Genomic DNA, 26,298 nt, shown 5'->3' with positions numbered 1-26,298 from the left:
CACGTTGCTGTAGTTTAAACTCCACAATAGTATTAAAAGTTGTTCCGTGCCGAGCAGCTGCAACATTTACATGTGCTGCTCGCATGTTGGGGAATTTGTAATAATTCACGTTATATGAAGTCAACAGTATAAAACGAACCGATCTGCAGAGGAGTACATTTACTCTGGAGACAGCATAACATTTGAATGCTAAAAAAAAAATGTAATCACTCACGGTAAATCCCACCCCCCCCCCCCAAAAAAAAATAAATACATGTCGTTATGGTTTTGACTCAAGATGATTGTTTTGATCATTTCTAACTTTAGCTGAGATTTTATTTCTTCTTTCTGCTGGAAATAAACTACTCGATTTCAATTAGATGCTTCAGTTTTAAGGTCCTGGTTATTGTGCATCCGGTCTCACACAGGGACAGTTAAATAGAGCACATCATTAATATTACTGGTAACGTGCTTTTTATGACATGTTGAAATGTCTGCTGTGAAAAAAAAAAAAAAAAAGTTTTACAGAGATACCGAGTAAACGGTCCGGTGTAGAGAAATAAAAGCAACCTGCCAGACTGAAAACAAAACTTCAACCATGCATGTTTTTTTTTTTTTTTTTTTTTGTAAATTAAGTCCAGATACTGAATCATTGCACAGCATAAGTACAGTTTTATTGATGAAATGGTGTCTCGTGTATTGAAGTGCACATTTTAATGCCCCAAATGTACGAATAATGCAAACCAAAGATAACTTCACCTCTGGAAGTCATCCCAGTTATAAACATTGCTGCCAAGGTTGCTCGTTGATGTTAAAGTTGAAATATAGTTACAAGCATTTAAGCCACAAAAGAGGTCTGAGGTATGAACGTTTTCAAAGCTTGATGAGGCAACAATGCTGGAAAATAGTGACATAAAAGTACTCTTTTTTTTTTTTCATATATATATTCTTCCCACATGTTAAATATTCACACAAACACAATAACCCCAACAATTCAAAAGTAAAAGCTTTCGGGAACATCTTAAGTTAGTTTTAGGCGTATAATACCAACACACATAAATAACAATTCGCTGAAAATATAAAAATAAAACAGCCGTAAAGGACAGTGCTGCAGACAGCAGTTTGCTATATTTACAATCCTCAGCTTTCAGGTTAAGGCGAAAGCGTGTATAAATTCACTGTCAAAAACATATCGACAAAAACTTCAAAATGGCTCAAACACATATAAACATAATGAATCAAGTCACAAATAGCACAGTTTCTATAAAAACGATTCATCCTCCCCTTAGTCTTAAAATTACTGTACAGACATGAAAGCGGTATCAATTTAGACAATTCTTTTATTTATTTATTGTCTATACTGATGCCTAATATATATATATATATGTAATATATAATATAGCATTATATCGACAAAGTAAATGCACTTTGGCTAACGTCAGAAATCAGATTTCAGGAAAGTCTGACCTTCGCACGTGTTTTGATCACAAGTTAGATGTAAGAGTAATAATAATTGCAGTAACTCCAATTTGACTTGAATGTTGTATGAGCGTCAAAAAAGTTTGGAGAAAACAAATACCGTGATCATTTGGATGTAAATTTGCAACATCTCCATGAAAATTGCAGAAAAATAATTAAAGGTTTGAAGGGTGTGCATTTTTTTTTTTTTTAAAGACACTGCATAACAAAACAAAAAAAGAAGAAATATATATATATATATCCCGAGTATAAATCTAAAGATCAGAGGGGATGTAAGGATCACACTCCAGTGGAGAGCAGGAGAAATCCACCAAAACAGAGTGATGAAAGGGAAAAAAAGACGACGTAAAATTGGCAGAAAGAGCATCGGGGACGGCGAAGTTGTTCCGCCGGAGCGATTGGACTGAGTTGAAGTGGCTCTGAGAAAAAGGATGTTTGGGTAAACCGACCTCTGCCGGGTAAGAAAGCAAGACAGAGGAGTGAGAGATGCTGCTCAAGTCAGAGAAGGAAGCGGGAGTCTGATGCCGTCTCAGAAACGGATTGAAGGTTTTCTGCTCCTCTGTTGAAGAAAGACGCGACTGGGACGACTCACCGGCTCCGCCTGACTCCGGTTTGACGTCATTAACGGTGACAGCGCCGTCCTGGCAGTCATTGGGTAGAGGGTAGGAGGAGGAGGGAAGGAGGGCTGTCGGAGGATTTTGGAGAGGTTGAGAGGAGACGGAGGAGTAGGCGGAGGGGGAGAGATCAGTGACAGAGGTGGTCTTGAGTTTGGTGACGCTTCTTCTGGTGGACTTCCTCTCCGACATTGTAACCGGGAGTGGAGAGTACTGGAGATTATATGTTTGGAGATTATGGACGCTCCAATGGCTGCGGTCCTGATCCGCATCGGAGTTCTGCAACTCACTGAGCAAAAGGACCTCGGAGGGTTTGACGTCGGGCCTCTCTGGTACCACAAGCTGCTTCATACTCTGAGATGGAACAAAAAAAAACAACAACAAAAAAGAAGAAAAGTCCTGAAATGTATTGTTTGAAGATGTTCGTCAGTGTTAAATCTGTGCCTGAACATAGACTGAAAACGTTGCCGTTTCTGCCATCTAGTGATCAAGCACTGCCCTCTTGTCCACAGGGCGTTTTAAAAAGGCACAAAAAAAAAAATCACCACTTTATATGTGTACTTTTGCTTTACGACACTGGTTGTTCCTGTTAACCGGCATGTAACAACTGGCAAATCAAACTGACATGTATTCGAGTGACTGTGATAAATCTACATGTTTTCAATATACTGATCATTACAGCTGACAAAAGAATTAAAAAAAAAAAAATAGCCTATTATTGCAGTTGATGTTAAAGTGCTATGGGTAGCATTTCAATTTCTTTATTGTTAACAAATCCCAAAGAAGCAGTCATTTTCTCTCAGATTTTCTAACCCACTGTTTGGCACTCAGCCCCAAGGCCACCAGTTCCCACCTGAAGAATCTTTCAAAAAAAAAAAAAAAAAAAAAAAGGTCACCAATAGTTTTACTTACTGCATACTTGTATTGTTTTTTTTTTTTTTTTTTTTTTTTTATCAAATGTTGGTCAGACAGCATCAATAGGTAATTTTCCAGGGGACTATTTTTAGCCGTGGATTGGTGCTCCAGTATAAACAGTTACGGATGCTCTTTTGAACTGCATAGAGCTCTTTGTTTTGACCTTGATGTAACAACCTCTCAGTGGTTTTAAAGCCACGGCTGATCGGTGTACATCAGGATTTAGCTCCACAAACAATAATTGACACTGGGATCAATTCAACGTTGGTTTCCTCGGGATTTCTTGAAAATATAAAATGATTATTATTACCAGTCTTTAAGAAAAGTTTCCTGCAGGTGAAAGGTAAATATAAGGATTTAAAAAAAAAAAAAAAATTTGGGTGGGGGGGGGGGGGAGTCTATGGTTACCTCATCGGTACTTTTAGGGGCCCAGAGAGACAAGCTGCTGTGGCATGGATCAGGGATGTCTTGAAACAGCTTCTGTTTCACCCTAAACATCACGGAAATCAGAAAATAAAAGGAGGTGTTCAGTGCACCTCCTTTTAGTGCAAAGAAGGTAGAACTGTCAAAGTAAGACACGAGGCATCGTGCGTATGTTTCGTATGAGACAGAAAGATAACTTACGTCTTCAACTGTGCCAGGCAGGCCATTACCAACAATGTTAATGAAGTCAGCACAAGTGGAAGGATGACGTACACCACTTTGGAAATGTCCTCTGAGCCTTCAACGCACACACACACACACACACACACACACACACACACACACACACACACACACACACACACACACACACACACACACACACACAGTTGAGTTAAAGATATAGTGATATCTGGGTTTTCACCTTTAGGGTACAGTGTGTGTGTGTGTGAGTGTGGTTTCATGTCTTCACCTATGTACACATTAGCCGGGGTCCCGGCTGCTCCGGGACCAGCGTTAGTGTTGGCCTGCATGACGATGTCGTAGTTACCGGGCGACAGATTCTCCAGGGTGTAGCGGTGGACATGACTCGGCACAACTATGCCTGAATAAACAGGAAAAGGAGTGAAAACATAGGAAAAAGAAAGAAAAACAAAATAACACATCAAATACTTATAGACTTTGCATCGCTTTTTCTCTCCCGAGTGTTAAACTGAAGCCGGAGTTCAGCAACGAAGTCAGAATCTGAGCGTTGTTACTTTAGGATGACGTTAATGTACAGAATGTTTCACACAAGCGTCGTCTACAGGAGACGCAAATCAGGAGAGGCATCTGCAGAGCGACAGGAAGCAAACAACAATCTCATTGACACGCAACTATGATTTAAGGCTTCTGGTTTGTTTGAATAAGTATTTTGTGACCACCAGTCATGAAATTACTCCAAGTTTCATACCAGACTTGTAGACTCCATCCTGCTTTCATTAACCGTCTGCAGCTGTGAAGCGGTACTCTTGATACAGCAGCTTTGAGTGTAATGCTGATGTTTAGCACGCCACGTTATTACTTTTTAAAGCATTTCCTCACAAGTTAAAGTAATTGACAAATTTGACTTCATGAACGCGCCACGTGAAATGTTAGTTATGAGGACTCGTCCTCTGTGCGGCATCTCTGCCGCAATTCACAGAAATCCATCCAATCAGCAGTTGAGAAATTTCAGTAAATTCCTCTATATCAAAGTCATGTTGAGACTACAGAAGGTCAGCGGTTGTCAAAATATCTCAGTTGCAACGAGTGGATGTTGGGTAATACGTTATAAAACTTCAAACCAGCACTCCGATCCTCACAAAGACATTTTCCACCCGCCTGTCACAGAACGGCTTCCCTCTACAGCTGGCCTGCTGCGTCTCAGCGTGTCCGTATTGTGTGCATCACTCACTCTGTGCTGGCTTGTTTTCGGTTGCGTAGGAGAGAGTGTAGTTGCAATTGAAACCGTGGAGCAGCTCCACAGGTACAGGACTCCAGCCGAGCTCCACCGTGCTGCCGAAGACCTGCAGCACTTTTACGTTTGGACCAGCGGAGGGCGCTGTGTGGACAGAGAGACGCAGAAAGCAGTCTACGTGAGGATGATGATAAACCAAAGGACATATGGTGAGAACAAGGCTCTCAGGCTCTATTTCACAACAACAGCTCATCTGATTAGGTTGTGTTTGCATGAGCCAGCTGAGCTGATCTTGTCTTTCCTGCCAAATGACGACGGGGACAGTTTTAGATCCATTTTCTCCCAAACGAACGGTCCCGGTCTGGATTATAAAAACGTCACCTGGAGTTGATTTTAAACCACTTGTGGCTAGTTTTTTGTTGTAATGTAAAAGTCAGCCGTGACCTCGTCTTGCTCACCAGTGTTCATGTGTGTGTGATGTACACTATGAGGTCATCAGCTTTTATATTGATCAACCAAGCTTCAATCAATCTTTTTCAATTTAGATTCAACTTCATTTGAATGTGAACTCTAAGCTGTAGCTGGAGAGAAGAGAGTGTTTTCTTACGCTTGTAAATCATAGGTAGAACTGAGAAAATGGTACAGGTAACTCAAAAATGTAAGCAAGGATTAATAAAACTTCACAACTTTACATCTTCTTAAAAACAAATTACTTTTTGTCTTTAAAAAAAAAAATCCAGTTTCCTCATTTACTTTCCATTTTAAACATTTCAACATTCACGCTGACTGGTAACACATTTCATCATAACACATTTCATAAATGTGAATACAGCTTCAACTGTTTTCAGCTGAATTGATGTCATCATGATTTTCATTTTAAAGGGTACATTTTGCAATATTTTTGTTACCGACAAATAATCCCACGAAAAGACCAGAACCAACATTAAACAGGTGTCCTGTAGAGCTGGAGCTTATTTCTTTGTGCCACAGACGTCATCGTTGTCTAAAAAAAATATAAATTCCACTGGCTGACATGTTTGTTCACTATGATCAACATGGGCACCGTAATTTATTCTGAGTCAGGGCCATCCTGCTGCTGTAAATATTAACTGGAGCAACAAATGTGTACTAAACTAGATACTCTCCAACAAATTGGCCATTTACATCTGTTTGAGTAATGTTTGCGAAAATAAAACAACAATGCCTCAGATGTTTAAGGTAATGACAGATCATTTTGAAAATGAAAGTTTACATTTGAGAACGGTTCTCAATAGATTTTTGTACATTTTAATTTAGAACAAATAGGTGTGGAGCTGAGAGCCGTAGCCAATTCAGAAAGATAAAGACTTTGGTCTTTTTATGTTTTTTTTTTTTTTTTTTTACAATAAAAAAAAAAATCACAAGAATCCAGCGTTATCCTTAAATAGGCCAACACACTTCCACCTGTTTGTGAAAAGCTACTTTTAAAGCTCAGCATGAGAGAGCTACAAATACAATGCAGATCACGTACTTCCTTGTCGTGTATAAATAAGGAGCGTGATGTTTTTCCCGGCCCCTCGTTCACCGTGCAGCGTCCTGACAGAAACAGCGTAACACTCCATCGGCCTTATTCCCTCTGAAACAAGATGAAAAGCAGTGATTATCCCATACGTTGGTAGCTTGACATTTAACAGTAAAAATGACGAAAGTGCGTTCCCCGTTGCTCAACTTACTGCCTCATTAATTTCAGTGCTAAACAGACAAAAGGAGCATCATATTTTTATGTTACCCGTGATGACCAAGGTCCTGCAGGAGCCGTTCAGCTTTTCCCAGTGTAGGATGCTGCTGTTTTTCTCTCTGACAGCAAACCACTCCACGACGAAGCTGCTCGCTGATGGATCAACCGGAGCCGTCCACCAAACTTCCAGGCTCCGGTCATCCAGTGGACGTGCAGTGATCGGGTTCAGGGACGGGGGCTCTGAACAGAAAGACAGGACAAGATGAATAACAGAGGGAAGTTTGTAAAGATGTGAAAACAACCAGCTGACGCGTCAAATACATGTCCTGTGTATTTATTACTTCTATTATTGCCCTGTCCACCATAATGTCATAATGTAGGAAAAGTTCAACTAAATATATAAAAGACAGCTATTTACTAATATTTAGTAGAACAATATATTGATTTGTCATTTCAATAACCAAACCTTGTTTATCTGCTGTTTAACCAGCACAGAACAAAGTCCTCACAGGGAACGGGGGAAAAAAAAGCAACCCTCGGGTCCGCAGGAGTGTACAGACGGGGGGACAATTTAAAGGACAGATTTGAATAAATTGGGAGAATCTTACATCCCACATCTGAAGGGAAAACGTCCTTGCCTTCATATTATCCTTCTGGTTGCGTCACACTGCTTCGCAGATCCCTTCAAAAGACCTTTGTTTCTTACAAACAGGTGACAATAACACATTGTTCTAAACAGTTCCGCCCTTAAAGTTGGAGTCCCGTTGTTGGACACAGCTGTGCACAGAGAAGTGAAAAATAGACCTTGAAAGGAGCTGCCACCGCACACCTGGCTGATCACCGAGGAGTTAGTCGTAGGATGCAGCTTCCTTCTATCCCACCAGTGCCAAGGTGTGGGCGTACAGACTCAGAAGATGTGAGACAATCTGGCTTTGTTTGAAGCATGACGAGGACGTTGTTGTACTAATTATCAATCACTTTTCAGTAAAATCCTGAAAGGCAATGCGCTGTCTTTGACACTCGCAGGAAGTGTGTTTAGTTTGCTGCATATCTCGGCACCTTTATCGTCTGTCTCAGCTGACGGTGGAGCAAAGCATCCACGGCTCTACCTCGATGTCATGACCGGTACGAATGTTGGACTGGGGGGGGGGGGCACCTTTCTCAGAGGCTCCAAGGAGCCACACTCGAGCTTCTGGCGAGGTCCCTGCAGAGGTGGAGGCCGTTAGAGCGCAGGAGCAACGGCCGGAAGGAAGAAGCAAACCACAGGAAGTGCTTGTATGGGGCAAATCTTTGCAGCTCCCGTGATTGCTCAAAACCTGAGCGCTTTCTGTACGACAAGTCACGTTGTAAACGAGAACTCTTCCATTGGCCAGAAGGCGAGCTACGGGCTGAATGAGGAAAACACAAAGAGAAATCAAAGAGTGGAAGTGAGTAGCTGTGGCGTGATGGAGGTTTTAATATATAAACTCTGAGACATTTGATTGTCTTTTTATTTCTCCAGCTCTCAGTTTTGTTTCTCAATGACGCCGCAATGTAAGAAATGAGTCATGAGGAAGACATAAAAACATATTAGGGAAGCTATGTGGGTACATCTAAGATTATTAAACTGAGTCAGAAAATATCATAACATCTCCGTGGCTCAAATTCTCTCACAATTCAGCGCACGCGCACCTTCCACAGCAGAGAGACGAATCTCCATCCTTTGCTGTCTGTGTGTTTCACTTGCCTCCAGAACTCTGGTGCTGCAGATGGAGCTGGTAGATGAAAGGAGGGGAAACGTATTAAAAAAGAATTAGAAGGACACCCATCAGAACATGTTGAGGGAGTGCAGGGAGACTTTCTGCCAGCGGTTAAACCCAGAAAACGTTCACATTAGCCTTCTACAGCCGTGGTATCTGCAATTAAAGTCACTAATTCCTGATGCTTGACAGCACAGGAGGCAAATATTTAATTTATATAACGAGAGTGGGAGCCGTGTCTATATTCTTAGCAGGAAATCGGTGTTCTTAGTGGTGGTAAGTGCCGCCGTGGTTTTGCTTTGTCATTGGTTCTGCTACAGCAGGAGCTCTTTACCACTGGGATGACTGTGGCTCAGGTGATTGAGTGGGTTGCCCACTAATCGTAAGGTTGGTGGGTCACATGGCAAAGGCCCTGTGCCTAAAGTTGCTCCAGATGGAGATGGTTTGGACATCTGCTCTGGATATATTCCGAGTATGCCCAACTGGGAGGAGTCCTCTTCAGACTCAGAACATGCTGGAGGGACTTTATATCCCTATTGACTTGGTAATGCTTCTGGATCCCACATGAGCAGCTAAGCTGGGCTTAGCCTGCTACTTTCAAAACTTGGACCGAGATGACCGGCAGAAAATAAATGGATGGAGAAAGACCACTAAAAACTGCATTCATAATTGAAAGACTTATTTGTTTCTGCTGCCTTTCTCTCTTCCACAGGGGACAGATTCAACCCATGTATTTCCTAAAGGATCTGCTTTAAGGCTGGAATATGCTTCTGTCAAATGCACATGGGCAAACATACACGGTAGTTTGTTCCGAGATGTTTTTGTATGTATAACACACTTTCTTTTTTCCTTTATCATCTTCTTCTTATTATTAATATTGCTAAGAACCAACGCCGGTTTCATTACAAAGTAGGACTACAGTGACGATCAAATCTGTCTCCTCTCACCGTCCTCTCCTGTCCTTCCCTGAAGAGCGTTGCTCCACGGGCTCCATGGACTCGCTGGGCCACGGTAGCGGTGGCGAAGCCTGATGGTGTATGAGGAGTCAGGTTTGAAGAGACAAACCTCAATCGTGGAACCTGTCACTGTCCAGTTTTGGACCTGAACATAGGGCTGTACAGGGAGCAGAAAAGGGACAAAGTAAGGTAAGGAAAAAAACACATTTACTTTATTCAGTTTTAAGTCTTTAATGTGGAATATTCTAAAATCAAAAAAAAGCGATTTATTATGCAGCCAGTGAGGCAGCAGGTGTATCAACTTTAAGAAGTGGCTTCTTCTGATGTGGGCAGTGTCTTAAGATGATACACACGTGTTATTTCATTCAAGCATATGTGCTTTTGTTTTTGTCCATATTTGGGAGTGACTCACCAGCCCCTGTGCTGTAAACTCAATTTGGGAATTCAGTTGCATGGCTTTGATTTCAGGATCAGACACCGGAAAGTCAGAGCGGATGCGGCTCCAGACTACATTCAGACATCGAGGTGACCCACGAACCGCCGTTACACTTTTCAAAATCGCTGCAGGCAAGATTACTATGGAAGAGGGAGGGAAGTGTGAGAAAGAAGTAAGAGATGAACAACGAGGACATGAAGAGGGGAAGCATGACAGCCTCACCTTCTGTCCGACCAGGCTGACATCGAGGATGTGATGAAATGTTTCGGCTTCCACTGTGTGCTGTGACGCTGATGCAAAAATCAATCCTCAAGGTTGAACCACCGATTCCCACGGTGCAGTTGGTGTCAGAGGTTGTGCAGGTGAACGTCTTCGGAGAACCGCTTGGTGTTCTAGACATCCCAATAAACACACACGTACGCACGCACGCACGCACACGCACACACACACACACACACCAGCATGAAAACGATGTTTATCAGAGCCCTGCTCTATGAGCAGAGAATAATACACACACACACACACACACACACACACACACACACACACACACACACACACACACACACACACACACACACACACACACACACACACACCAGCATGAAAACGATGTTTATCAGAGCCCTGCTCTATGAGCAGAGAATAATACACACACACACACACACACACACACACACACACACACACACACACACACACACACACACACACACACACACACACACACACACACACACACACCAGCATGAAAACGATGTTTATCAGAGTCCTGCTCTACGAGCAGAGAATAATACACAAACAGGTGCAAAGCCACAAAGCAAAAATATTCTGTTCCGCCAATTGTTATGCATGCACATTTCAGAGGCCTGGTTACATTTAAATGTGTCACGCACAACCTCGCACACAAATACACATCCAAAGGCTGGTCTATCTGCCACATAATCTCCAGTTGAATTACTATGTTGCAACTAATTTTGGCCAACAGAAGATCAGACAGTATTGCCCAAACAACAGAGGAGGTGGAAACTGTGTGCCTCTCTTCCTCTGAGTTGATCAAACCCGGCATTAAACATTCACACGAAAGTACAATTTAATGCTGATTACAAACCCAAACATTTGCATACCGGCTCACATTTGCAAACATGGTTTCATGCAAATGAACACCGGTGTGCTGATAAAAAAAAAAAGTGACATTCTGAATCCGTCACAGATACTGATAAACACTGCAGACTGCAGAACTGATGTTAGGCTGATGTCCAGCACGAGGAATACAAAATTTACTTTTCTGAATTAGTCTCAAGGAAACCCTCCTGAATGGAAGGTAGGAAAGTAGAAAAGTTGTGTTTTTCTCGGGGACAGTACAACACAAGTCACACCTAACTCCTGTTGCATGAAAAGCCTCTGCTTACCAAGTGTAAATGAAACCGAGCGAGCTACATCATATAGCAGAGATACATCTTAGATAATATCAGTTCCATCAGTTTCCTGCTGGCACTCGCTCGGTAGGAAAGTAACTTTCAGCTGTGCAGAAGACCTGTTTATCAAGTTGAATCCTCGACAGGCTACATTAAAATGGTTTGTCATCCCCTCTCTAATAACTGTATCCCGTTTTTTAAGAACAAATGATTTGGCACTTTGGACACAAACTCTCCCAAAAGAATTGATGGCACAAATTTTTAAAGTCTCCCTGCACTTCAAAAGTATGATGTTCTTCTTGTTTCGACAGTTGAACATTTGAGACTTTTTGCTGAGAGTTCAAAACTAGAAGTCTGTTTTCACTTTCATCTGCTGAAGGTGGGAAAATTTCTCTGTGCTGACTGTAAATCAGATTTTAAGGAACGAACCTACGAGCACGATTTATGACCATTTTGAAAGCCGATCCTGGCCCCATTCAACTTACACAGGTATGATGTGGAAACGTGAAACCTGTGAAATACGAGACATCTTGCTTTAACAATTTTAACAAATTAAACTGGCATTACTGGATTTTTATTATTATATTATTATTCTATTGGTTTTTTTTTTTTAATCATAGTTTCTTGGAGGCAGCAGAAAGAAGCTGTAAACACAACATGACAAACTATCAGTAGTTATGGAACAACTTTATCATTTCTAAATACCATCATCATTTATAATTTGTGACCCCATTTGTGATTATCACTAAATGTCTCTTAATTAACTCGTTCATTCTGTCTCACCCAGGTTTCCTCTGAACCTGAATAGTGTAGTTGGTCGCTGGGATGTCTCCAGGCTCCCAGCGGCAGGTGACGCGACCTCGATACATGAACACACAGCCGATTAGCCGCGGGGGGCCGGGGAAGGCCTTGGACATTGTCACAGAGAGGGCTGAAGGCAGGACTGAAGATGGAAAGAAGTTTGAGTTAACAGTGTGGAGAAGTATAGTCCTCAACAAGGGTGTGCAGTTTTTGATTGATAAATAATGTAGCTATCTTCAGGGTAAAGAAAAACACAGGTGGATTTCTGACTGGATTCTTTTTGAAATAGATTTGAACAACACATGAGGAGGAAATAGATTTTTTTGATAGAAGAAAAAGACAATGTGGGAATGATTAGCAGTGAGGCAATAAGATGATCTTCTCAGACCCAACTGTTGTAGCACGTCAGCACTTGCACCTTGTTACCTCAAGGAACCTACTACCACAAACCACAGGAGAATTATAGATAAAGAAAAAAAAAATACGTGAAGTTTTAAAGTCTGCCTACCTACATAATCACACGTATGACTAAATGCCTCCTAATTAAAGATGTTATCGCCTTTTTTTAGGCAGACTTACCTTTCCTGTCACCTTTTTAGGAGATTGGGACCTTTTGTCTTTTACTGTCTGAAATACTAACACGTTCATGTGCAGTCATGTTTCTAGTGATCTAATGAATTTAAGTCCGATGTGCTCTCTCTGATTCTGTCTTCACAAACTCCTGGACAAACATAACAAACTGATAATTGCTCCATTGTGTTTAATAGCATGTTGCTAACTTGCCATTTGTTGGTGGGCAGGTTGTTGGTCAAGTCGGTTGGAAAATGTCTCAAAACAGTCAAATTGTGGCCGATAAAACCAAAACAAGGAGCTAAAAAAAAAAAATGCGAAGCAGCGACTTTGTGTTGTGTATTTGTGCGAGTAACTTTGTCCTGCTTGGTGACCTGATCTTAATGAATCATCATCCTGCTTCAGTGATTATTCCACACATTGTCTGACAGTCTGCACTGGATTCCAAAGGATAAGAACACTGAACGTTACCCAGGGAGAGTCCGGCCACCAGCAGGCAGGTCCACACGACTGCTGGACGTCGCTCCATGAACACAAACTGGTCTCTCACTCACGTTCTCCCATCATGGTACCTGCAACTCGGATGAAGGAGTCTGCACACTGCACTGTAAAACATGAAGAAAATTTGTGGGACGTCAGCACATGATGGTTAAGAATGATTTGAATCAGTTGTTACTTTTTAGCATTTCCTTGCAATGGCTTTTGGGTTTATAAAACAAGTTTCACAATAACAGGTTAACTTGCTGTTCACAGCTTCCCACTTGGTATTGCAACAAAGGAAGTGTATAAACCTATATAGAAGGTAACAGCTGGTCTGAGTAGAGAACATTTGACTTCCTAAAGTGGGTGAAGTAGCTTTGAGCACTCGTTGTGACTCGTTCATCGACCAAACACAAAGAACGTCAGGTCTGACATTTAACAGAGTATAAACCTCACCTCAGATGAGTTCAGACTTATTGTGTTGGTGCTACAATTATGAAGCAGCCCACACATTTTGTATTTATTTATAAGGCATTAAAGTATTATTAGGCACACCTGTAAAATCTGAGCTCTACAAAGAATCTTATGTTTGTAAAACATGTAATCAGGTTGTGGTGATCCAGACTGAGACGTGTTGATTCCTGAGTTGAATCAACAGCTTTTTGACAACAATACCTACTACAAATATATTTTCTTGCAATGGTACAAAAGTAAAAGTCAAAATATCCCAACAAAGTCCTACATTTATTGTTAATTTTTCAGAAGTAGAAGTGCAGAAGCATTGAGAGTAAATTGTACTTCAAGTTTTAAAATTAAAAGGATTCATTAGACAGCTGAATGGCCCCCAACCACAGTGTTATGTCATATTATTGGTCTCATATTTATTGGTTTAGCTGGTTTCGTGTTTATTTGAACTATTTAATCTGCAACAGTAGATCACATTTCATAAAATGAGCAGTCATTGGAATTCCGTATGGGATTGAATTCATTCCTGCAGTAGTGAACTTGAAAAATGTAATGCCATAAAGCCATTTTGAGGAGGCAGTCCACAGTTTTACAGCAGGACTCTTCGTGTAAAGCTGCTGCATTCAAATAACTGGCATACTTTACTTTTTCTCATCGTTTATAATCACTTTCTTTATGTTTTCAGGTTTTAAAAAACATAAAAACAGTGAAAAGTTGGACATCATAATTTTAAAGTTGATGGTGAGGTCTTGTGACTTTCTTTTTAAACCAACAGATCAAAGCTTAAAAATATGTTTTTGTTAATTGTGATCAAATACATGAAAACGGAGAACTGCAAATCTCTGGCATTTTTAATGTAAAATGTCAAGTGTCATGTCAGTAAACTCACTAATGCGTCATTTCACCACCAACAACGTAGAAATCTGTAAATAATTCCCTACACAAGTGACTGAGAATAAGTCACAAAACCAAATTTGAATTGCCAAAGTGACATTATTCTTTACTATGAACAATTTGTCTATAACAAAGATCGCCACGTTAAACTACGAAAACACCTACCTGTATCCGAGTTTCAGTGAAGTCACGCAAAGTTCAAATACATCCGCGCTAAACGTAAAACACCGCTGCACAAATGCTTTTAGTCAAAATCAAACTTTACTCATAGGAATGAGTTCATCCACACCGATTACGCAAAATATGCCACCACTCAGATCACAGTAAACACATCGGTACCGCCCCGCGGTGAGTCAATGCCCCGGGTACTGTGCGTGGTTCCCAAACTGTGGTTGGAGGTCCTCCGAAGGGACCGTGAAGAGCTGTCTTTCGAGGGTCCTTGAAATGTGGATTTGTCACTTTTTATGAGTGAAAGTAAACCATACAAAAAAGCAGTTACTTTCTCCCCTTATGTAATTCAGGCAGTTTGGACAAAGATCTCAAATGATGATCGACAGCTAATGAGATTTAGAGATCTAAAAATAAATAAATAAAAAAAATAAAAATAAACTTTCTCCTTGTGATTCACTTGTAAAGTATTTACAATATTAATTTTACAGAAGAGATGACTCACTGGCTCTCAACCTCACAACAACGGAAAACCAATTAAGAAGAGAGTGAACTGCTGCTGGGTGTCTCAAAGCTATTTCAGCTTTAGTCAGAATATCTCCCGAGCTGTTTGCTGTGTTTCTTTGGTCTAATGATGCTCCTGCTACGTTCATCATTACTGATGGAACACATGATTACGCCGGTAGCTTTTAAAAAGGTTTAAAAAAAAAAAAATTAAAAAAAAATAAAAGTATGTGTGTGGGCATTCAACAGAAAACTACCGTAATGATACTGTCATACTTTACCTTCGCATCAATTTTATTCTGCTGTCTTGCTTAAGAAATAAAGTGGTGAAAGAAAGGAAAACTGGAGCTGTCTTTGGGTGAAGTGACTCCAGGGTGGATCATAAACAGTAGGATATTGCTGCATTGTTTTCCTCATGTATCAGACCAAATAACCGGGCTTTGTCATAATTTGAAATAGAAAATCCTGTATCACAACGACACTCTTGGGGTGAGGACAATGACAACAACCAGCACCTTTCCGGGAAACAGATGTTTGGCATCACGCATCCTACTTGGAGCTACATTTCCGAGGCAGAGGCAAACAGAGTTGTTGTATCCGGGGAGAAGGGCTGGCAGAGCGGGCTATCCGGCTCACAACGTACGGGTCGTAACCCTCGAACGGAGCCTTCCTGTCCTTGGGACTGGACAGCTCAAGAAGTCTCTGGCTGGCTGTGTAGTTTCTCGCAGCTCTGGAAACGGGCCAGCACACTGGGCGCTCCCCTTTGAACTTGGGATGGTTGTGTTTCGGTGCTGTGAAGACAAAAGTAAATCAATGCAGTCTAAGAAAGGAAACAAAAGAGCAAGGTGTGATTAGGAAAGACAGACTTACTGGCGAGTAGCTCTATGTGTGCAGATGCTTTGGAAGGTAAGTGGGTCACTGGTACAGGTTTAGATTTGTGGCCGGATCCCTCCAGAACCTGCCTTCTCTTTGGCTGGGCAAGCTGGCAAATCCGGGAGGTGGCGACTGCTGTCTGTGTCCCTCTGCTCAACTTTCATGGCATTAATGAGCGTGCAAAAAAGCATACTTTGGTCAAGAGTGAAAGATTATACTTTAAAGATGCATTTTTTTTTTTTTTTTGCTGGTAGGACGTCCAAAACCGATTGTACTGATGTTAAAACAGCTGGAATCTTCTTTTTTTTTTTTGCTTTCAGGAAAATAAAACCAGACAAAGCACAGACAGTTTCTCTCAAGAGGCAACATAAAAAAAACTAAACTTTAAATTTAGTTTTCAAACATTATGAAAACCTGAGCCTCTGGCCTTAGTGAAACAGATAGCTGGGTATTTTAAAAGATCTTGTGGCAGATTTAAAGCTACAGTGCATCCGGAAAGTATTCACAGCGCTTCACTTTTTACACATTTTGTTATGTTACAGCCTTATTCCAAAATGGATTAAATTCATTTTTTTCCCTCAAAATTCTACACGCAATATCCCATAATGACAAAGTGAAAATAGTTTGTTTAAAATTTTTGCAAATCTATTGAAAATAAAGAACAAAAATATAACACGTAAATAAGTATTCACAGCCTTTGCTCAATACTTTGTTGAAGCACCTTTGGCAGAAATTACAGCCTCAAGTCTTTTTGAGTATGATGCTATAAGCTTGGCACACCTATTCTTGGGCAGTTTCTCCCATTCTTCTTTGCAGGACCTCTCAAGCCCCATCAGGTTGGATGGGGAGCGTCGGTGCACAGCCATTTTCAGATCTCTCCAGAGATGTTCAATCGGGTTCAAGTCTGGGCTCTGGCTGGGCCTCGCAAAGACATTCACAGAGTTGTCCCGAAGCCACTCCTTTGTTATCTTGGCTGTGTGCTTCGGGTCGTTGTCCTGTTGGAAGATGAACCTTCGCCCCAGTCTGAGGTCCAGAGCGCTCTGGAGAAGGTTTTCATCAAGGATGTCTCTGTACATTGCTGCATTCATCTTTCCCTCCATCCTGACTAGTCTCCCAGTTCCTGCCGCTGAAAAACATCCCCACAGCATGATGCTGCCACCACGCTTCACTGTAGAGATGGTATTGGCCAGGTGATGAGTGGTGCCTGGTTTCCTCCAGACATGACGCTTGGCATTCAGGCCAAAGAGTTCAATCTTTGTTTCATCAGACCAGAGAATTTAGTTTCTCATGGTCTGACAGTCCTTCAGGTGCCTTTTGGTAAACTCCAGGCGGGCTGTCATGTGCCTTTTACTGAGGAGTGGCTTCCGTCTGGCCACTCTACCATACAGGCCTGCTTGGTGGAGTGCTGCAGAGATGGTTGTCCTTCTGGAAGGTTCTCCTCTCTTCACAGAGCAACGTTGGAGCTCTGTCAGAGTGACCATCGGGTTCTTGGTCACCTCCCTGACTAAGGCCCTTCTCCCCCGATCGCTCAGTTTGGCCGGGCGGCCGACTCTAGGAAGAGTCCTGGTGGTTCCAAACTTCTTCCATTTACAGATGATGGAGGCCACTGTGCTCATTGGGACCTTCAATGCTGCAGAAACTTTTCTGTACCTTTCCCCAGATCTGTGCCTCGATACAATCCTGTCTCAGAGGTCTACAGACAATTCTTTGGACTTCATAGCTTGGTTTGTGCTCTGACATGCACTGTCAACTGTGGGACCTTATATAGACGGTGTGTGTCTTTCCAAATCATGTCCAAATCATGTCCAATCAACTGAATTTACCACAGGTACCACAAATTGTAGAAACATCTCAAGGATGATCAGTGGAAACAGGATGCACCTGAGCTCAATTTTGAGTGTAATGGCAAAGCCTGTGAATACTTATGTACATGTGATTTTTTTTTTCGTTTTTGATTTTTAATAGATTTGCAAAAATTTCAAAAAAACATTATTTCATGTTGTCATTATGGGGTATTGTGTGTAGAATTTTGAGGGGAAAAAATGAATTTAATCCATTTTGGAATAAGGCTGTAATATAACAAAATGTGGACTAAGTGAAGCGCTGTGAATACTTTCCGGATGCACTGTATACCAGCCAACTTGTGATCGATCAGCACTTTTTCAGGAAATGATGCGTGTTACTCACAGGGGCCAGCAGCGGACGGGCTGGCTGCCAGCCAGCTGCAGGGGCCCGAGGTTGAGCCAGACTCCGCAACCTTTCGGATGCAACGGCCCTGAGAGCCCGTTCATTCACTTTCCAAATGGGAGAAATTCTGAGGAAGGACGGAGAAATGGAGAGGAGGAGGAAGAGGAGAGTGTGAACAGGAGATAAAATTGGTAAATGTTGTAAATAGGACTGTTAGACGTGAGATAAAAAAAAATTCACTACAGTCGATAAGGAAGATGATGAAACAGGAAAGACGAAGTGAGGTGGCAGGATGGTAGGTAATCTCAAAAGATGGAGGAGGAAGATGAAAAAATGTATGCTAGAAGGATATGAGTTGAGAAAAATCTTAAACTGTAGTTCTCGTTTTATTTTTACAATCAGCACTCATCAAACACGTTGAATGTATCTCCTTCCTCACACAACATAGGTGCACTTTTTTTTTTCACTTGTAGATCAGTTCAATAACGTCAAACCATCAGCAGTAACGTGTATCATGTGACCCAAACAAAAAAAGACGGGGGCCTCCCTCATAAAGACATTGCTCCATAGCGCTACTCGTGGTGAAAGACACCCACAGGACACCTTGAAATGAGCTGAGCTTTCCCTGGATGTCAGTGCTAAAAGACAGAGGTTTCGTACTTTGCGGTTAATCTGCGACGTTCAAATAGATTCATAATCCACAACATAAAAAACTTTGACAGGGACAGAAGAATAAAGTCCTTGAAATGTTTAACACTGAGAAATATTGAAACACAGCAACTTTAAAAAAAAAAAAAAAACTAGGAAATTGAAACAGATTTTTTTTTTTTTAATTAAAAAGGACACCCAAAGAATAAGTCACACAGGCAATATGAGTTGATATGTTATATTTACGTGACTTGAGTGTGGAACTTCTTGCTTCTACATAAGTCTGACCAGAGATGGCTTAACTCTGTTAGAAATAAAGAGCAGTTGCTTAGAAACACTGAACAGTAGTAGTGATCAGGTTTGCAAAAAAAAAAAAAAAAAAAAAATGAAAAAAAGAAGAGACGCACCAATTTTGGTGGTGGATCCGGTCCTTTCTGGTGGCAGTTTATCCAGCCAGTGAACCGACCGACTGGAAAATAGAAACAAAATTAGGCCGGAGATGGAGACACAAAAACAGAGACAACAGGGTGGGTGGATGGGGGCTGGGGGTCACTTAGGCCTACCGGTCTGGATATCCGAGTCGGTTGGCTTTAGGCTGAGCGAGCTGCTGCGTCCGAGTTGCCATGGAAACAGTGGAAGCTAATGGGGAAAAAACACATTGACATTTTAATGCTGAAATGATATCCAGCACTCATTATTTACATGACGGCTCAGATTTAGACGACTAGCGTGATACAGAAAATTCAAACCTCTGGAGCACGTACGCTGAGAATGGACCTAAATGAAAAAAAAAAAAGTGTGGAAAATACATATCAGATATAAGTTATTATCCAAAGCAACGTAATTTCTATAAATCTTAGGATGTGTCTTGACATTTCTAAAACAAAAATTTCAAGACTTACTATTTTTTTCTAAATAATGTAATTGGAAAATGAGTGTCAATGGATTCTTGGTATATGCTGATTCAAAACAAGCTTTTTTTTTTTTTTTTTTACTACTTTTCTATCACTCATTGTTTGTGCTACAACATAAAGTGCATTATTCCCCTCAAAAACAGCTTACGTCCCGAGTAACAAAAACCAACCACTCAATTTGATTTTCAGCAGATAACACTGTTAACCCGTTATGACTGAACAAGTAAATACGATGAATAATTCAACCTAAAACTGCTCTTTAGATTGGTTAGTTTAAAGCTACAGTTTTTACCTTTCCTGCACCTGAAGTAGCTCATTCCCTGTGATGATACCGACACCTGCTGGTTGCTATGGTATCAGGTGACAGTATACCAGAGATCGCCTACATGCAGGGCGAGTCAAGATGGCGAAGTCTCTCTTCATGCCGCTCACGTACATTTCGAAATTTTTCATTAACAGTGAAGGAGATAAGATCTGAGGCGAGATCACAGACATCCAAGCTCGCTATGTTGAAAAGTCTAATTTCCTGTTTTGGTATTATGATCCGGTAACGAAGTAAAAAAAACACTTTACACCAGATAGTTTCTAAAAAAAAAAAAAAGGCAGAGTGAACGCTTAGGTGACTAATCATCTGGCAATAAAAGCTGAAAGGTAATTAAAATTTAATAACAAAATGGGATAAAGGCTTCATTAACCTTGAAGCACTACTTTAATCTAACCTCTGCATGTGTAAAGTCAATGGTTCAGACAAAATCCTGCTGCAATTTAATCTAAATTCATCGAAACGTGACAAAATATAGTTATCACTGCAATTGTAATATAAATATAAGATCACTTCTAACTATCAGAAATTACAACAGAAGGTTAACCATGAACATAAACATGTTATTTGCGCTAAATCCAAAAACATGCACCTCAGGTCAGGTTACCTGGCGCCGCGCTAGTGGCAGCCTGCTGCAGCAGCTCCCCCCTGAGAGCCTCCCTGCTGTAGCGAAGAAATTTCCCCTTGGGGATTAATAAAGTTAAATAAATAAAAAATAAATAAATAAATGGCGCCGACATGTTCAACCTCTAATATCTGAATTACCACCAAACCACAACGACCAAATCAGCAAAAGGAGAACTATTAACTTCCCTTTAATTTAACTCCATGTTCGAATTTATCTTTACTGACTATTGATTTGAAAAAGCATCAATCAAACAGAAAATTATACAATGTACAGACCATGTGAAAACAGAAAATCACCTTTATTTTCAACAGACATTTAAAATCTTATAAAACAGCACAGTAAATAAACTACCTAAGCTTTTTTTTTTTTTTTTTTAATCGTCATCACAAAGCCGCAAGCTTTCAGTATAATACTGTAATTATTACTCTCTAAACTAGTACTGCAGGCGTCTCGTTACTGCGTGAAGTTAACGAGTCGTGTCCGTCTGACGTCATGTCACACATTAACACGACGAACGGAGAACACTGCAGGGCGCGTGGCTACAGCATCATATGACATTCACAGGCCTCTGAAACACAAAGAGAAACCCCGGAGCCCAACGACGGCCAGGGGTAAATACGTAGTGTTTGGTTTGAATAGTAACGAACACTTAAAAGGGTAATAAAAGGGTTTTACACGCTCTCAACTGCGTTTTCAGCCCTCTACCTCTTTTCATTTGATCTTCCTGTCAGTATAAAACATAAAATTCACGTAAACATAACTGCTGCCTTTACTGGAAAAAGAAAAAAGAAAATCAGCCTGGATTATTGGCACAAGCTAAAACCCACCACTATTATCCTTTAAATGAGTTGGCAGTACAGTCCACCTCACAACAGACTCTGCCTGGCAGTAAAAGAGACAAACCTCCATGCAATATGATATCAATTCTACCGTCTCAAGACACCTCAAGACTAGTTGTTTTTTTTCTTTGACTTGTACTATCAATGATTTCTGATTTTCAGGAGTCCATGGCAGCAAAATACAGGGATTTCAGTGACGATACCATTTCACAGGTTCATGAGGCACTGAGCTCTCTTGTCAAGCTGCCAGTGTACTTCCTGGGATTATGGTACAAAAAAAAAAAAAAAAAAAGGGATAGATGGCACCCAAACAGTCCAATCTCTTGTAAGCAGTGCAGGTAGAACGGCAGTGAAAAAGCACGTAGGAAATGGGGAGAAGTAGGTAAATATTGAGTATATATTGTATTCAGTAGCACCAGAAGAAACAGTATGTGTGCGTCAGTGTCAGAGGGTCTGCACTATGACAGGATACAGTAGGGACATTTGCTCCGCTCCTCTGATTGGCAGCTTGTGTGTGGTGTAGTAGTGGATGACCTCGGGGATGGTGGAGAAGGGGGGGCTGTTCTCTCCGAGCACGTAACGCCCGTCCGCAGACCGGGTGAACTTCATATGCATGAAGCCTTTGCAGCTCCTGGCGAGAGAGAGAGAGACGGGACACACGAGTCTTTGCTTTATTAACTGAGAAGAAATATGTCGCGTTTAAAAAAAAAAAAAAAAAAAGAAATTACAGCCACATGCAGTATTGTAGAAAAACATACATGTCGCTTGCTACTGGATTTAGTGGTTAAGCACATGTATGCTCAGATGGATAAATGTGTCTTATTTTGTGAGTACTTCTCAGGACTAAATGTGGGCCTTGGACTGGAGGACAATCCACAGAGATAAACATCTTGTGCTGCTGAACTACTGTTGTACACATGGGCTGTGATTTGGGTACAATCCTATCAAATTACTGTATTCCTTGACTCATTGCGTCATATAAGCACAAGCGTGAGGCCGGGAATAACTCCCAGCAAGCATATAATCTCTTTCGAAACAGCTGCTTTCATGCCGTTCATCATACAGCCTGAATACACTTTGAGAGAGAAAAAAAAAAAAAAAAAAGTGGGGGGGACAGCAGCATAAATTAAGTGACTGGATGGCAACAATTAAAAGTTGCCTCGAGGCTGAAGTCTGAGAACATTCTTTCACCACCCAGACCAAAACAATACCCAGATGAGGAAAAAAAACTGGATCAGATCATTTTGGAAACAGCACAGTGCACAAGGGAAGAACTGCAATTTGGGAGATTGCAATGATATTCAGACAACATGGTAATAAGAGAACGTGAAGATGTAAGTTCTTTTTTTTTTTTATTTAGTAAAGCTTTTTGTTAAAGACAGAGTCAAGCGAATTCGGCATTGAACTAAACAGGCCCAGTTTATCCGAGACATGAGGAATAAGTGACTATTCATGAACAAACGTGTGTGATTGATTTTAATGTGCAGTGCAGCTGGGGTCAGAGTGTACCTGAGAGAGAGCGAGTAGTCGTTCCGGCAGGTCTGGCTGTTCCTCACCAGGTAGGAGCTCTCCTTACAGAGAGTCAGTAGAGCCTCTGCCTCCGAGCGGCTAAGAGCTCCATGGTACCACCTGCAGGCGACCAGGAGGAAACACGACAACAGGACATTTAATCCACGGCACATAATCCAACATTATATTTCTTCTGCTTGGTGAATCTGAGGTTTCTTCTTTATTCTACCTGCAAATCTAGAGACTGAAGCCAACAAAAAAAAGATCTTAAGTCTCACCAAAATGTCCTGTGCCTATCTTTCACATCCAACACGTGACATAAAACGTATGCAATACCATTTAAGAAAAACAAATATTTTAAACCCAGCATGGTTTACATCCATGTTAAGTGGCTCGTTCCTTCACTGCCAAACACAATCACAGTTAGGATATTATTAACCGAGTCAGCAGTGGGAAGCTGGAAATTATTGTTGTGCAAGAAATACAATCGTTGCTATTCACTAAAATTGGGGGGGAAAAAAACTATTTGAAACACTGTCACTTCAACATTGCAAGCGTCCACTTACACTTGCTTCTCCAGGGACAGCAATGGATCCACTCTCTCACCCAGGAGAGGAGGAGTGTCGCCAACAAGACGGAGTGTAGTTGAGTCCGACATGGTAGACGTAGTGCCTGTCTTGGTCAGCCTGGTCTGCTCGGTCTGAGCTCGTGAGCGTTCCCTTTCTGCTCCTTCAAACTGAACTACGGGCAGACAGAGAGAAAACAATAGGTTTAAAAAAAAACAATAATAAAAAAACTAAAAAAAAAATCAGTCCAAGACTAATTTGATTCAGAATTGTAATACTTGGAAAACCAGGACTTACCTGCTAGAGCTTTAGAGATGTTGTCCTTCTTCCACTCCCAGGGCTGGTCGTATTCATCAGCCGGCCTCTCATCGTCCTGAGGCAGCCTGCTCTCCCGGCTGTCCATCAGGCCAAATCCACCCTCTACCTTCTGAGTTTGCTGCTGTGCTGGTGGAGCAGCTCGATGGTGGTGCCGAGTCCTCTCCTCATATGGGTTATCGTACAACTGGCCGCCATCACCACTCCCAGACCTGGTAGCCATCACGCTGTGCTGCAGTTCTGCACAGTGGACATAGACAGTAAATAACGCTCTGCAAAACTAAAGTCACAAAAAGTTGCTGAAAAGTGACATTTAGAAGGAAAAGGGTTTGGACACTGATGGTAGCTGTTCAGCATACAATATTCCACTGTTGAACTCCCTGTACAATAAAACTTTTTTTAATTTTTTTTTTTTAATCAAGAGCCAAACTGATTTGTGAGGGATAAACATCTTTATATAAACCTGAAATAATCCGCTGAGCCTCGAATGGCTCCATGTAGCTGCAGCAGTCAGTTGGTGCAGATTTGGGCTCCCAGGTTGTTCTGGGTCTCGGGTCTGGACGAGCATCAAATGGATCCGAGTAGTCCGAGTCAGAGTCCGACGCTGCCGGGGCAGAAGGAACCACCTTGTTGGGGAGACGGAAACAAAAGTTTATCTCACCTGACAACACAAATTTTTTTTTGTTTGTGCTGAGGAGACGAGCTCAAAACATAACAGTGTTTGCAAGTGAATAACTGAGGCAGAGAATGAGAGAAGGGGGGGGAGGGAAAACAACATCAACCGTAAAGCAGAAGACAAAACCAGTACTTACAGGTTCTTCTTGAACAGTCACAGGACTCAGAGGGATCTTGCAGCGACCAAACTCCTGAGAGTCCACTTTAATTAGTCTGTGTTTTGGCGACAGGACTTTCACCTGGACACATGTAAACAAAACACTTCCAATAATCAATCAAATGTCACCGAAATATATATATATGTATATAAAGCCACTTGAAACAGAAACTGATGACATGCATGTCACACCTCCACGCCATTAGGCAGCACTGAACCAAAAGCAGGGAAAGCGGGAAGGCTCATTGTGGCACTGCAGGAGCTGAAATCTCCATTCTGGTGCTCCTTATCAGCGTGTTGGTACGGGTCCTCGAAGTCCAACTCCTTCTGAGCTCTGTAGGCCCTCAAGATTTCGCTCTCACTGTAATCTGGCCTCGGGGGCTGCGGAGGATCACGCCTGCTGCCAAAGTTTAGGTAGTCCTTCAGCCACTTTGCCATGGATCTGCAAATGAAGAGGTCAACAGATTGAAGAGAATCATTCAGGAGCAGTGCTGAAATGAATGGTCCCCCCCCCCAAAAAAAGAGCTATCTTAATAGCATTTATTATTTGTTTTCAATCTTATGTCGTTAGGGTTTAGTAGCCTTTAATAGGTTAATAATAGTTTTCCTTTCCAAATTTGTTTTTAAAAAGGTCCTTATAGAAGTAATAGTAACCTAAAGAAAAGAGCTATTGTTGGTCAATTGTACTCAACAGGTCCTTAAGGATCAACTAATATTCCAGACCTCCTTTGGGGTAGCTTTAATAACTTTTCCTCCGAGGTGAAGCAGAAATGTCTCGCCCGCTGACGAAGCACATCACAGGAACAATTGACGATGGCTAGTTAGCATTAGAGGGTAAATAAAGGGGGTTTCGATCAATCACGTCTTCACAGCAGCGGATTATGGGCAGCGTTTCCTCCTCGGCTGGTTACTACCAAGCTAAATAGTGGTCTAATGTAGTTATCGTTCATTTAAAAAAAAAAGAAGAAAAAAAAAAAAGAAAAGTTAAAATAGGCGCAGCAACGAGTCGTCGCCGCTTTGTAAACATGCCTGAGCTCAGTTAGCCAAGTTAGCTGGACGCCAGCTATCGTCGCCAACGAGCGTTAAGTCAGCTGCTTGACGGTACTTCTCGAAGCTCACCCTCTTTTCTCCACATTGAAGGGTCCCCGGTCCTCTTTACGTCTTTCTGGTTTCCATCCGGCGTTCCCGTCTTCAACGCTTTCCGGCGCCGAAATAAAACGCGGACATTCGTGATATATTATTATTATTATTATTATTTTTTTTTTGCCTCCGAGCCAAGCGGGTCAGTCCGTCTGCTAAATGTTCGCTGGACCAGACCGGCAAGCTGGTTTTAAAGGGGAGTGGGGAGGTGGTTTAAAGGGGAGCGTGGAGGTGGTTTAATTGGGTCGACATTAAAGCGAGCGCCGCCAAATCCACACGTAATCCTTTTGTCTCGCAGATGCATTCCCAGTACTCTGATCAAGGGTATAATGTTTGTTTTTTTTAAATTTTTTAAATAAGCTCTTTTCCACATTCATAATTGTGGTGGTCATTAATATAAATTAAAATGACATTAAAAATATAATTAAGTTATATACGGCGTTTCATCAGGTGTGTCCGCTAGATTTTTGACGTAAACCAGGTAACAAGGAACTGTGGAGAAAAAAAAAAATAAACACAATGATTATTA

General features: G+C 41.4%; 3 protein-coding genes across 6 annotated transcripts; all 3 read right to left on the bottom strand.

Annotated features, from left to right (window-relative positions):
• Positions 1-1,692: 1,692 nt before the first annotated feature.
• LOC138627920 (interleukin-31 receptor subunit alpha) lies at positions 1,693-14,555 on the bottom strand. Its single transcript, XM_069710563.1, has 15 exons — positions 14,490-14,555; positions 12,957-13,090; positions 11,898-12,057; positions 9,919-10,088; positions 9,673-9,836; positions 9,252-9,417; positions 8,237-8,319; positions 7,722-7,953; positions 6,617-6,805; positions 6,359-6,463; positions 4,846-4,992; positions 3,883-4,014; positions 3,612-3,708; positions 3,396-3,477; positions 1,693-2,426 (listed from the first exon to the last, which is right to left on the bottom strand). Exons 2-15 carry the CDS (start codon positions 13,012-13,014, stop codon positions 1,713-1,715), a joined length of 2,499 nt encoding a protein of 832 aa, XP_069566664.1. The 5' UTR covers positions 13,015-13,090; positions 14,490-14,555; the 3' UTR covers positions 1,693-1,712.
• A 973-nt stretch (positions 14,556-15,528) lies between these two features.
• spmap2 (sperm microtubule associated protein 2) lies at positions 15,529-20,179 on the bottom strand. 4 transcript variants are annotated; one of them, XM_069710576.1, is made up of 8 exons: positions 19,911-20,179; positions 19,454-19,481; positions 19,268-19,343; positions 19,112-19,173; positions 18,951-19,008; positions 18,057-18,183; positions 15,867-16,026; positions 15,529-15,787 (listed from the first exon to the last, which is right to left on the bottom strand). In XM_069710576.1, exons 3-8 carry the CDS (start codon positions 19,327-19,329, stop codon positions 15,546-15,548), a joined length of 711 nt encoding a protein of 236 aa, XP_069566677.1. In that variant the 5' UTR covers positions 19,330-19,343; positions 19,454-19,481; positions 19,911-20,179; the 3' UTR covers positions 15,529-15,545. The 4 variants fall into 4 exon arrangements, with proteins under 4 accessions (XP_069566677.1, XP_069566675.1, XP_069566676.1 ...); XM_069710574.1 differs by having other exon boundaries at positions 19,454-20,179; XM_069710575.1 differs by having other exon boundaries at positions 19,268-19,481.
• A 1,365-nt stretch (positions 20,180-21,544) lies between these two features.
• On the bottom strand, positions 21,545-26,261 carry shda (Src homology 2 domain containing transforming protein D, a). The gene is made up of 8 exons (XM_069710617.1): positions 25,749-26,261; positions 24,822-25,071; positions 24,610-24,711; positions 24,261-24,423; positions 23,780-24,037; positions 23,483-23,657; positions 22,917-23,036; positions 21,545-22,038 (listed from the first exon to the last, which is right to left on the bottom strand). Exons 2-8 carry the CDS (start codon positions 25,065-25,067, stop codon positions 21,852-21,854), a joined length of 1,251 nt encoding a protein of 416 aa, XP_069566718.1. The 5' UTR covers positions 25,068-25,071; positions 25,749-26,261; the 3' UTR covers positions 21,545-21,851.
• Positions 26,262-26,298: the final 37 nt, after the last annotated feature.

Source organism: Brachyistius frenatus, unplaced genomic scaffold, assembly GCF_029030835.1.
Source record: "Brachyistius frenatus isolate BFR_SWC_R1_liver_20210118 unplaced genomic scaffold, ASM2903083v1 Contig_93, whole genome shotgun sequence".
NCBI classification, from domain to species: Eukaryota; Metazoa; Chordata; class Actinopteri; family Embiotocidae; genus Brachyistius; species Brachyistius frenatus.
Note: the sequence above shows the minus strand (reverse complement) of the source record. Positions and strands in the feature narration are given on the sequence as shown.

Excerpts from the sequence above, each read along its gene's own strand:
- shda (XM_069710617.1), bottom strand. The coding sequence starts at position 25,067 with ATGGCAAAGTGGCTGAAGGACTACCTAAACTTTGGCAGCAGGCGTGAT. Across the intron at positions 24,712-24,821 it reads TGCTGCCTAATGGCGTGGAG|GTGAAAGTCCTGTCGCCAAA; the intron begins GTGTGACATGCA and ends ACATGTGTCCAG. Across the intron at positions 24,424-24,609 it reads TGACTGTTCAAGAAGAACCT|GTGGTTCCTTCTGCCCCGGC; the intron begins GTAAGTACTGGT and ends CTCCCCAACAAG.
- spmap2 (XM_069710573.1), bottom strand. The coding sequence starts at position 19,329 with ATGGCAACTCGGACGCAGCAGCTCGCTCAGCCTAAAGCCAACCGACTC. Across the intron at positions 19,009-19,111 it reads CGGATCCACCACCAAAATTG|AGTTAAGCCATCTCTGGTCA; the intron begins GTGCGTCTCTTC and ends TATTTCTAACAG. Across the intron at positions 16,027-18,056 it reads CCCGTCCGCTGCTGGCCCCT|TTGAGCAGAGGGACACAGAC; the intron begins GTGAGTAACACG and ends ATGCCATGAAAG.
- LOC138627920 (XM_069710563.1), bottom strand. The coding sequence starts at position 13,014 with ATGGAGCGACGTCCAGCAGTCGTGTGGACCTGCCTGCTGGTGGCCGGA. Across the intron at positions 9,837-9,918 it reads TCAGCCTGGTCGGACAGAAG|TAATCTTGCCTGCAGCGATT; the intron begins GTGAGGCTGTCA and ends CCTCTTCCATAG. Across the intron at positions 4,993-6,358 it reads TATTTATACACGACAAGGAA|CGCCCTCCGCTGGTCCAAAC; the intron begins GTACGTGATCTG and ends CTGTCCACACAG.